At 39.2% G+C, this 12,773-nt stretch overlaps 1 protein-coding gene across 5 annotated transcripts in view; it reads left to right on the top strand.

The window, feature by feature from the left end:
- The window catches only part of ALCAM (activated leukocyte cell adhesion molecule), a 115,493-nt gene extending 105,272 nt beyond the window's left edge, over nt 1–10,221 (top strand). For 2 of the 5 annotated variants that reach the window (XM_066175154.1, XM_066175156.1), the window contains exons 14-15: nt 226–343; nt 2,269–6,026. In XM_066175154.1, coding sequence (XP_066031251.1) covers nt 226–343; nt 2,269–2,374 — 224 coding nt within the window. In that variant the 3' untranslated portion in view covers nt 2,375–6,026. Of the gene's footprint in view, nt 1–225; nt 344–432; nt 1,811–2,268; nt 6,027–7,184; nt 7,300–8,857 lie in introns of those variants that run through there. The other 3 variants (XM_066175157.1, XM_066175153.1, XM_066175152.1) reach the window with 3 other exon arrangements.
- Nucleotides 10,222–12,773: the final 2,552 nt, after the last annotated feature.

The raw sequence follows: 12,773 nt of genomic DNA, 5'->3' as shown, positions 1-12,773 counted from the left end.
TCTTTTAAAGCCAGATTTGATTTGGAATCAGCTGGTGCTGTAATTGACCAAGGTGTTAAAAATGCCTTTAAAGAACATTGCACTTTTTTTTTTTTTTTTTTTTTTTTTTTTTTTTTTTTTAAACTTTCTAATGCCTTTTTTTGTTTCTGGTGGAAATTCTTTAGAAATGTTGTAATGCTTTACTTTATCATAGGTCATCTCATTAACTTTTCTTCTTTGCTTCAGATGACAATAGTGAAAAGGTTAATGACCAGGCAAAGCTAATAGTAGGAATTGTGGTCGGTCTTCTGCTGGTTGCTCTGATTGCAGGTGTTGTCTACTGGCTCTATGTGAAGAAATCAAAGTAAGATTTTTTTCGAAACTTTGTACTAAGCTGGAAAAAGAACAGCGATAAGCAGAGATGTATGTTCACCTGTTTTCCTTCCCCTACAGCATTCCAGTTTTCTGGAGTGGGGCAAAGCTGTTACAGCAGGTGCACTTGATAGTGACAGGAAGCTTGGTACCTCTGATTGGCTTGTCCTAATGCTTAGTGGGACTCATCTCCTGGACGCGGGTTCTAAGATTTTCATAGACCACAGTAGTAATGAGGTCCTGTTTCCTGACAGCCAAGTCTGTGCTGACTCTTGCATTTAAATATAGTACTTCATTGTGGAACTCGATGTGTGGAAGTCTGTGTGGCTGGTACTGGTGCTAGAAACTGCCTTCATTTAGAAATTGGCTAGTTTCCTTTAAAAATCGAATAACATACAGAATAGGACTCAACCGTCTCAGGGAGAAGAGAGGTCCTTAATTGTTTTGTTCACTTGTACTTTGAGATTTCTGAAATAAAATTGGTAAAAATAGAGCTTCTGTTGCTGAAAAATCTAGGACCTCTCAACCCAATCCAGGTTTTAGCCATCATAGGCATGGAATGGCATTTTCCAGTGAGGCCTGCCTGCTTTCAAGTTTTTTCCTTGTCACGGAGGCTCACTTCAGAAAATAAATGGGAAGGTATCAAGAAGTGACCATGTTGCTCCATCCTTTTGAAGCTGTGTGCCCCATTTGGTCTTGCCCCATACTTTAGTCTCCAGGGAGAGCTGAGGGCACTCAGAAGTGGATTTGCTTTCGGACAGTTCTTACTGCTGCTCCTGAGCAGGGGAGGTTCAGTGGCTGTGCATAACATGCTCCAATCAGTACAGGTGTGAAAGCAGTCTGAAAGTTCAATTGGGTTTACTGTGATCTTCCATTAAAATTGAATCAAATGAAATCTAAAATATACCAGTGGGATTTTACTATGAACAAATGTGTTTTCACTGATGTGAAAGTACAAGGAATTCTCCATCTGCTAAGAAATGCTCTTTTTTTGCATAATACATAAAGACTTTGGCTCAACCATAACTAATCAGGTTCTTGAAGTTTTTCAAATATAGAATTGTTATAAATTACCCATGCAAAGAACCACACGCAGATACTATAGAAGGGGTTTTTTTGATTTTTTCCAAAGCTTATGCTTTTTTTTTGGTAAAAAACTAAAAGTAACAACATAGTTCTCCTCCTCCCACACTTTGCTACTGTTGCAAAAATGTCTAGATAACTTCCTTATTTCTTTTTCCAATGTGTGAATGTGGTGTCATAAAACTGTGGTATACTGCTTTGGGTTTCTTTGGATGAGGTGGTTTGAGTATAACAAGGGCAGAGAAGGTAAAATGTCTCTTTTTGCACCATGAGTAGCGTGGGGAGAGCTGACAGGAATTGTAGAATATAGCATGAGATGAATTTATGAATTACAACAATTTTTTCTGCTTCCAAGATAGGATATGGCATAATCTAAATGGACACCATTTCTTTTCTTCATGCTCAGTTTCTCTTCCTAAAGCTTAGAGGAAAAGTTAGAACTAGAATTGATTAGACAGGTTCACTGGAAACAAAAATGTCTTTATAGTTAAATAATAGTCTCTGTACATGTACAACACATGGTTGCTGGCTTCTAAACCCCTTAATTGATGTATCATCATTGACAATCTCCTGTTCTCTGTATATTTTTAAATTGATCTGTTGTTATCCTCCCTGCTTTCTGCAAACCATACTTGCAGGAGCAAGCGGAATGTCAGTACCTATTCTGACAAAGTTTTCATTATGAATCATAGCGTAGAAATCAAAGTAGACCTTGCTAAAAGCAACTTACACCTCTGGACACAACTCCCCCCCATCTCCGTCCAGGCCAGCAGGTAGTAGTTATTTTTTGAACCCACCCTTGACCAGTAACTCACCTAATCTCTATCCCCAAAGTGACGCCAAAGGAAAGTCTGAGAAGGCAGCAGCACAGAACTTACCAAGTCTGCCGAGGCAAGAAAAACATTACTTTTTTTTGTTGTTGGTGTTGTGGTTTGTATAATCTCCTATTGTCTTGTCATCCACACTGAGTAGGAATTATACTCGTAGCCTTGGAATATATTCACAATAAATCACTTGTACAGTTACTCACTGCCTCAGCTCCACTTGATGGAAAAGCTGATTATTGCCACATATTCTTTTCAGTGTGAATATTATCCCATAAATCAGAGACTCATCTGTATTCCACATCCCACAACCAGCCTCCTCTTGAATAAAGAGCTGAGGCTACCTACCCCAGCATGCCTTGTTTCTCCTTCATCTGAGCATAAGGCCAAGCACATGTTCTCTGCAGAATTTCTCCTTTTTCCAAAACTGATGTTGTAAACCAATCTGCACTGAACAGAATATAACTCAGCACTTCAGAATCTTTCTAATTTTTTTGTGTCAGACCTCGGTTGAGAGATTGCAGGACACCCATCTTAGGTAAATGCCTCATATAAGAAATTTTCACCTTGCCAGAAACAGTTGAGGGTACAGCAGAAATTAAAGATTCAGAAAGGCAATAGTGCATTCAGAGCCCTGTCCCCTGCTCTCTAGTCATGAAAGTTTGCATGTAGCTGGATCTTGGCCCCATTTTTGTCCCTGGAGTTTGGAGGTGCCCAACACATGAGGCTAGATCGAGGTTAAAGAGTTTCAACATCCAGTGAAGCAAACTTCAGTTGGGCCAGCTGAATCAGAGCAGCAGTCTTAAAGTTATTCACACTCAGAGCACATCAAACTCCTCAAATATTTCTTAGATCACAGCAATGATAGAGGTTACTGGCATCTCAGAAACTGAACACTTGAAGCATAAAAATTCTGCTTTCCTGGTACTTTATAGCGAAAAAAACATATGAGTCAGATGTGGTGGGCCAAATACGTAAGAAACTCACTATGTTTTCAACAAGACTCAGCATTTTTTTGGGTTTTCACTCAGTTCCCTTTCAGAGAAAAGACACAGTTACCAAACATCTCCCAAAGTGTCAGCTCATGGCACAAATCTAATATAAAAGTGACACAAATTAAAATGGTCACCCATTTCTTGATGACTGGAATATCTTTCTAATATCTCTGTGGTTTTTCCTACTGATGGACATTTGAAAATAATTGGAGGAAGTGGAAGGCAAGAATGGAGTAAATAAGGAGGTTGCAGCTAGTCCAGACTGGGATACATAAAATCATTAGCTCCTAGAAGATCATCTGCAACAGTGCAGTTGAGTGTAGCTTTAATGAAATTCATGGCTCTTGTTTCTGCACCCAGAACTACACAGATGTGTATCATCTTACTTGTCAATATCACAAGCTTGGGTAACAAAGACAAGCAGCACTGCATACTTTCTTCCTTAAATGGTGTTGTGGGCAAGGCCTAGACTTGCAAGATTAAAAGAAATCAGAAGTTAAAAGCCTACAGCAATTTTTGGGTCACCTATATGTAGTCTGTATTTACACTACAGCAGGCAAAACAATTATGGAAAATGGTCTTCATGTTACAAACAGTGCTATGAACAGTATCTGAACAAGATCCATGAAAATAGTGGCCCCATAGCACACGTACTCCAAAGAATGCTAAAATCTAACTTCAGTACTACTTGCAGAGAGATTTTGATTAGGATTCCCTGAGGATAATTATTTTCCTGAAGAGCAAGCATAGATAAATATTAAATATTAGTCATAATTTTAGCAAGAGCTTAGAATGATCCATGATTTACAAATTAATTTAAAGGGGGAAAAATTAAAAAAAAAAAAAAAGAAGAGTTGAGTGAGTAAACTCATATTTACACAACCAACTTCTCACTCTTCAGAGCAACAGCATACAAAGGTGTGGGCTTTTTTTTGTGGAGCTGCAGATAATGACAGTGTGAGAGTGCTCCAGGTCTGGGCAAAGTGGACTGTCTTCCCTTTTGGGTAAATCCTTGGGAATATTTCTATCCATTCAGACTCCATTGCCCAGCTACTCAGATATTATGGGGAAGTTGAACTTGAGTTGCAAACAAAGCAAGCTGGCAGGAGTTACTGCACAAAAAAAAGTAAGGAACAACTGTTGTTGGATGTTAAGCTGGGGAAGGACCATTTGTCCTGAGCCTGAAGTCACCTCAGGAAGCGATGGAACCCATGTTTGAGATGTTTCTGTTACAAACCCAAGCCAAGTCTGTCGAACGCTGGGGAGTGGTTTCATGCCAGGGCCAGCTGTTCCTCTGCCGTTTGCCTGTGGAGCACACCTCCGTGCAAAATAACTCCTGTGTCTCTTAGTGACACTATTTAGATAGCACTAGAAAAGGCAGCAGCATTGTTTGTGCTGAGGTGGTGAGTCTGCCTAGATAATGGTATTTGGGGAACAAAAAAAATAGGTCAGCAGGATCACGGAACCATCACAAACAAATGGCTGCATTTCATGCTCAGGCATTGAGAATCAAAATCCATCTGATTGTCAGACATGAAAAACTGCTGCTGCTCTCATTTCAAGCAAGTGGTTTGTAACATCCTCCAAAAGAGTTCTGGAGCACATGCCTCTTTCAAAGTTAGTGCTGCCCTTTAAGTCTCCCATTTTTTCCCAGTGTGGCTTTAGGAAAATAAAGGTGACATTTAGTTTGACTGAATGTAGAACTAAAATAGATTACTTTAAAAATCCAAACCTGATCGCATTGCAGAATCTCCTGATGTTAGTCATTGAATACTTTTAACCTAATCAAAGACCAGACAGTTCCCTCTGCTGTTAAGTGTCAGGTGATACGAGATTCAGTCTGCTTTGGGCACTGTAAAACCGATGATAAGAGGCCAAAAAAAAAGAATTCCAGTGAGCCATGCTAGTAGTCTATCCAGTCTCCAAGAGCAGACATTAGCAGTTATATGAGGACAGATGTGCATGATACTGCTTTCTCACATCCAACTCACTTCAGCACAGGTAATTGCCTGAGTCCAGATTCTTTCAGCTTTTCATCTCTTCCCCTATTGTCTCTAATTTTGTGAGACTTATTTACAGAAAAAACTCATTAGCACATGACAAGTCAAATTATATGCTCAACCTAAACCAAACGTTTTAAATTTAAATTATGAACTTTTTTAATTTTCAAGGGGTTTTTTTTGAGGGGTTGTTTCTTTTTTTGTTAGGATTAAAGAGATTTGTGAAAGGTTATTAAGCTCACAGAAGGTCAGTCTTTACCAAAGCATTGAATTTTCTTCTTCATTGCATCTCACATCCTTTCCTTTTATTCAGGTCACGTGTTTCAGGTTTTGAATTCCAGAAAAAAATATATTGTTACTGCACAATAGAAATTTACCACTGTAGAATAAGTTACTTTGTAATACGGTCTCAGCACTTTTAAAATTAAATTTGCCCGTAATAAAGAGGAGCTCAGATCTTTGCAGTAAATGGGTTTTGAGCATGACACCTTCCTGTCAGTCACACAAATATAACAGGGGCACCCTAAACCAACAGCAGAAGGCAAATGCAGCTTTAAAACATTAAAACTTATGGCCCCTCAGGAAATAACCTCCTCTAAAAACGAAAAGATTTTAGAGTGGTCCCTTTCAGTGTAGCCTGTGGGGTGTGGGATCCAGATCCCATGCTCCCACCTCAAGCTGGAGAGCAGCATTTCAGCAGAGGTGGGGAGGGGTGAGGTGCATTGGCACTCCCCCAGGAGCTGCTCAGAGACAAGGACTGAACTGTTCCTGCCCCAGGGTAGCTAGCCCAGGGCACACGCGGGGTGCAGGTGCTCCCCCGGCCTTTGCTCAGATGGAGGATGTGCGCAGGAGCCCCCTAGCAGCGGGAACCCCGCCCACCGGTCCGGGAGGTGCTGTCCTGCATGGTGTCAGTGTCACACTGCCTAACTTGTGTCTTCATTGAATCTTGCCAGTCAGCGTCCTCCGGGTCTTTACCCTGAAGCAAGGGTGAGCATATGCAACAATCCGTCACTGCAGACCGTACTTTTCTGTAGGGGAAACAAATTATCTGTAGAGAGAATGCAGATAAGATAATCTGCTCTGACACAAGGGATTTACTTTGTCCCACTCCAACGCATTTGCCCATTTACATTTTAAAAATTGGGGCCTTCGAAATGTTATCACAGCACTGCAGGAATCTTTCACCTTGGCAGACAGTGAGGCTTCTCACAGATTAAGTGAATGGCATAGTGGTTTTATTGTGCTAAGCTAAACTAAGCACTTAACTCATTAATTCATCACCACTCCTTGCATTAAGGAAGCCCTGATATTTTAAATGAGGCATACCTCTTCTTTTTTTCCCCCTCAAATATTTACACAATCTCATCTTTACCCAAAGCTTGTCAGTCATAGCTAACACAGACCTACAAGCCAGAGTGAGATATTTTTTTTTCAGTGTTGCCAGAATTTTCATTAATTTCTCCACATTTAAAGAGCTTCCGCTTGGCACAGGCTCTGGAAGTCATTTACGACAAGTACACAAAAGATTGCTGTGTTGATCAAGATATCTTAGCCACACTTGTAACATTTTAGTATGCCTTAAAGCAGACTCGTGTTTATTGAAACAAGCTGCACAATTACTTTGTCAAGGAACATGGATCTCCACAACTGGTTTAACCTTACTAAATGTCTGCTAGCTCAGAACTATTCTGAATTCCTCAAGCGGTAGATCAAACACACAGACCCGTGCTGCAATACTCCCTGTGGTACTCACAGCACTGGGGGATCTGGTGTCACTGCCCTGTTTACAGACATATGCAAACCTGTTGCTCTGCTCAGAACAGAACTGTCAAAATTTTCTGTTCACTGTGAGGGGAGGAGGCAGTGTCATTAATATCAGTATGGAACAAAATGCTGTAGGCATGCAAAAATGACCTTCCTTTACATTATAGGTCAGCATCAAAACATGTAGACAAAGATCTTGGAAATATAGAAGAAAACAAAAAACTAGAGGAAAACAATCATAAATCTGAAACTTAAGAGAAAACGTGTCAGTCATCATTCCAGGTAAGTGGTTCATATTACAGCATTAAAATCTCTTTGTCTATCATTTCCCTCTGGTGATCAAAGCTCTAGTTTGGTCTGGTGCTCACCTTCCTGAGGCAAAGGCAGTGGGGTCATATTGTGGTGCAGTTTTAGGACAGACAGACTCAAGCTTTAGGCCAGTTAAGAATTCAGAGCTGCACATACAAATATAAGCAGAAGGCTGACGTTCAGATGGAACTTAATACTTGGCTTGATTTTAATGCACATGCTTGAGGAAATGAAAATACGAATTTGTATAACGCGTGTGTAAGTATGTGTTTATATGAAGAGGATGTTTAGGTAGAGTTCAGAAGGTTTCAAGTTATGACTTGAAATGTTTACAGGAACTTCTTCGCTTCCTGAAAGCAACAGTTTCCAAGTGCTTGGTCACTTTTTTCATCATTAATGCAAAGGTCATGAAATTTCCTTCCCTTAGAACAAAACAATTCTCTTAGTCTAGATTTCACACACCTGTACTGTGATCAGTTTTATCCTGGGAAGAGACACTGTGTATTACATTAGTAACAGGTTTGAAAGTTTCCCCTGCTGGGATCTGTATGAAATGAACTGTTTGCAAATGATCTGGCAGATCCCGAAGTTCTGTTGGGAATTACAGGAGCACGGCAGAGCACCAAGAGCACCACCCTGTGCTCACACATATGTACACCACTGCTGCACCTCTCCTCCTAGGACCCAAAGGAGGGGGTTACAACATTTTTCTGGGCAGTTTAAGCCATTTAAAATTAACACTGTGATAACACAAGAGTCTGGAAACCAACTAATCATAGAGAGGTTTGTTGAGTTAGTCATCAACTGTTCTAAAAAATAAGAGTATTACATGTTCAGGGATGTTTACATTGTAAGCTCCTCCACAGGAAAGCTGTAGACAGCCCTGATTTTCAGTGATCTTAAGTAAATATCACTGGGTACCTTCTTGAGGTAGGAGGGGTTTAAAGCATATGGAATTATGTGGAATTATGATATTTCATATTTACATAACAAGGTTTCTTGTTTAAATGAATGCAATTGTCAGTAATTTCAATATGTCAGTATTGTCTGAAATTTTCAAATACAAAGCACAAGTTTTGCATTAAATGTTTAGAATTTATTGGATTATATAGAGCAATTACATAGTATATAAAGAGATGCAGAATTGCTGTAGGCACTTTACCAGCAGTATCACTGTTTTGCTGGTTTGGAAAAGGGAATTGGGCGTACCAAAATTATGTCCTAATTTTGTGTGCACATTGTGTGCCTTCAGTGCAATCTTCTACTCTATTCCTTCAGATCAGTCGATCTGATAGTAGATAGTAGATAAATGAAATGAACATAAATCTCTTACTTACCAGATAAACTTTCTGGATTTACCAGGAACAATATTGCAACAGTGATTCTTGTCATGAAGGAAAGCGTTTACATCACTGAGCTGCAGAAGAAAGTACTGTTCATATAGCTGTTTATTTAAAGCTTAGATACTGAGTAGTTATGATGGTTAACATATTTTAAAATATTTAACTGGCTTTATCTTTCATATTTTCAGAGAATACATATAGACCAATTGAAGCATGAACGTGGATTGTATTTAAACATATACAAAGAAGTGACAGCTATTCATGGTTCAAGTATTAAGCAGATCATACTACCAGGTTTTCAAAGGATTTTAGACACAATTATCTCAAGCTAAAAAAAACCCCACAAACTAATTTTGGCAACAGCCATGATAATAGGTCACCATGTTGTGTTCTGTTTGAAATATTTTTTTGTAAATGTCTGCACTGAAGATTTCTTTTTGTTTGCCTTTATGTAAATTTTTTACGTAGCTATTTTTATACACTGTAAGGCTTTGTTCTGGGAGTTGCTGTTAATCTGATGTATAGTGTAATGGTTTTATTTCAATTGTTTTTATGACACCCTTTGAGCAGGTACATGTCTGATTCTGGTTGTTATCAGTGAAGCCTCTGCTTTGTAGCAAGTACCTAGAGTGTAAGATTGTCTTAAAGGAAAATGTCAAACTCCTTTTTCATTCTTTGAAATCATGGTAAAGCAGAAGGGTGACAGCTGTGACAAGAATGAACAAAACTGTTAATGAAAGTGAACATTTAAAAAACCATGCAAAGCTAAACAAGCTAGAGAGGGAATAAAGAATTTCCCTGACGAAGTCTGGGTATTGAGTAAGGAACACTAGGAAAAATTCCAAGCCTACATACAGCTGGTGGCTAAAAAATCCTTTTCTTCTAAAGCAAGACACGCATTATTGATGGTTATTAGTCATCCTTCATGTTAGCATTAGGATAAGGAACTGGAATTCTGGATTAATTTTGATTCCTTTATGTTATTCGCTGCCTTAAAGTACTGTACCTTTTCTTCTTTTCAGAGAGATACCAGTCAGAATTGGAAACTTTTTTTAAAAAGTGCTCATATCAAAGCTGCATTTTTTTCCCACAAAAATAGAATATATATATATATATTTTTTGTGTGTTTTTGTTAACTATGCTACAGATATTGAATGCACCTTGAGATAATTTTAGTGTTTTTAACTGGTACCTAATTTATCAGACAGTACATATAATTGTAACAATGAAATGTCTATGTATCTTTAGTTACATTCAAGTTTGTAACTTTATAAACATGTTTTTTGCTTGAGGGAATTTTTAGAATGGTACTTGATAAGAAAAGGTTTTAGGGTGAATGGCCAATAGAAAGCTGTACTTAAGGGAGATAAGTTTCATCTTATCTGGAAAGTTAGTTTCTGGAGGACGGTAACAGGCACCTTTGATGGAGAGGAACACTAGAAGTAAGCAGAACATCAGGTTTCCATTTACAAATATCCAGGGAAAAAGTAAGTTTTTATAGACTGGTAGGCAAAAATAAATAAATAAATGAATAAATAAATAAATAAATAAATAAATAAAAGAAAAAGATGGACGTTAGGAAATGTATTTTGCCACTTTTGCATTATTTAGGGGGCAGAAAACACTGTTACTTGTAAATTTGTAAAATGTTAAATGTCTGGGCAGTAGTGACTGATGTCTTAATAAAAGCTTCCTGTAGTGCATTGGCATGGATTAAATACATAAGATGTCCTATAAACTCTATGCTGTAAAAAATATTAGACGGAAATCCTGTTATATGCCTCTAAACTTTAATTTGTTACTGTTTTATTTGGCAAAAAGAAAAAAAATTATAATCTTGGTCAATATTTAAACCAAAGTAAAATGGGGGAAAAACCAAAGTAATTTGTTTTGCATGGCTAAGCCATTCTGTTATCTCTGTAAATATTGTGATTTTTTTCTTTTTAGAATTTTGTTAAAAAAATTCTAAAATTTTTAAACACCTGTTTTTCCAAAATAAAACGTGAACACACAAAAATGTTACTTTATATATAAATATATCTTTTTCTTTTGGTGCAAGAACACTGCCAAGTGATACACATTTTTTAAAAGAAAAAACAAATTCAGTGGGCATGACTCTGAATGGGAAAAGTTGTGCCAGAGTCCTGTCAAACAGTGTGCATCACCTCTCTTTGTTTGTAACACTGCAAATAATTCTTAAAGAGAGAGAGGAATCTTCCAAAGATAGGGAAAATTCCAAAGGGAAAGCATAGGGAAGGGCTGAAAATTTTCATACCACTGTCAGGGGAATGTAGGGCAAACAAGAAGAAAAAAAAAGTCCTTCAACTTTCACAGCTACAGAAAAAGGAATATAAACAACTCCTCGCCTTTTGGGATTCTGCTTGATCTCCTATGCACTTTAAATCGTCAGTCCGAGGAGCTGGGTTTTTCACTGCTCCAAGTTCACTATGGGCAAGTCTCAAGAACCAAGAGTGCAAAAGAATTAATGTTTCTATCCATGCCTAAACAACAATAAAACTGAAGTTTGTCTTCACTGGTTTGTGTGAAATCTCAGTTTACAAGAACACGTGTGAGCCCCAGGGAAGGTGCTTACCCAGAGCTTGAGCTGCTGCTGCTGCCTGTGGTCCTGCAAATACACCCCTGTGGAGTCTGGCTGGCAGGAAGAGTCATGGGGTGATAGGTGTGGGGTTGTGGAGCTTATCCTGGCCCACAGCACCTGGGGACCACAAGCACTTGCTCAGAGAAATGCACAAGCTGGTACACAAAGTCTTGCCAAAGCTCGTCACACAGGTCTCTGCCTGTGACCTGGACAAATAATTGTCCAGCACTGAATTTGGGGGGCCCTGTTCAAATCTGACTGAGGACACCACAAGAGTTTCACCTCAGTTTACTGCACACAGGAAGAAAAACAAATCCCTGCTCACAAATGGTTTTCAAAGCATGACAGGAGGCAGTAGAGGAGAGCCCATCCTCTTGCTTTGCAGTCAGGAAATAATGCGATTAGTGGTGTCTGTTCACGGCTGTGCAAGAAAACTGCCACTGAGCTTGGAACAAACCAGTGGGTTTCAATGGCAGTATCATGCAAAAATACCCATGGGCTTCCCAAGCAACTCTGGGGGTCCTCTGAAGCAGTAATATCAAAGCTGTAGCTGTGCTGCAGTGGATATGAGCCACAGGAATGTGATAATGGTGTGGCCATAGGTGAGGCCTTCTGGAAAGAAAGGAAAAGAAGTGCTTGGGGTCAACACTATAAAAGGGAAAGCATCAGGGACATTTTGTCCTGGTTCTGAGTACTACAGACCAGCCTCTGCTTGAGGACTTTACTGCTCCTCCAGCTGCTGTGCTGCTGGGGCCAGCAGTGGGTCAGAGCCCAAGCCAGGGACAGTGCTGAGCTGGGGAACAAACCAGCCACACCTCATTGTCTGGATACTTGCCAGGCTTTGCCAGCATCAACCCAAATGGTTTAGGCACTATGTTACACCTTTTCCTGGACACAGAGTTCTCATCCTGTCACGTTTTGGAAAAAATACACAAATAAGTAACTAAATTCTGTATAGGTCATTATTTGAACATGATGAGATACTAATGTGAGTTTTATCCATATTGGTGCCAGCACACAAAGACGTAAAAAGAATGACTAAATCTAAATTTGTGTTTTGTTTTGTTTTTTTTTAAATGGTAAATTTTGTCAGGGAACATCCGATATTCACCTAATAGCCTCAGCTGCTGGCTGTTGCAGTGAAATCTGATTTACTTGTAGTACCACATGTAGCTGGATATCTTCCTGTTGACTTCATATTTAGACAGCCATATGTCTGTAATTATCTCAGCTAAGATTAAGCAGTGACATGTGAAATGAGATCATGACCTCCTGTGTCAACCACATCTGTGCAAATGTTTTCTGGGTTTCCTTTGGACAAGAATGCATCTGCATTCCGGTGTCTGTTTCCAAGAATTGCCCAATACAGCATTTTCAGGCAGGTTTCTCCTCCAGGCAGAAGGAGCCAGAAGAACACAGGAGGTACATAACTTCCAGTTATGTGCTTCTAACCCCTGAAGGGCTCCCAAGCTCTTCTGGAAAAGGATAACATCCTCAAACTGGCA

Source organism: Chamaea fasciata, unplaced genomic scaffold (genome assembly GCF_029207755.1).
Source record: "Chamaea fasciata isolate MVZ Bird 193981 ecotype frontalis unplaced genomic scaffold, bChaFas1.0.hap1 SCAF_2, whole genome shotgun sequence".
NCBI classification, from domain to species: domain Eukaryota; kingdom Metazoa; phylum Chordata; class Aves; order Passeriformes; family Sylviidae; genus Chamaea; species Chamaea fasciata.
This window is presented reverse-complemented; position numbering and strand designations above follow the sequence as displayed.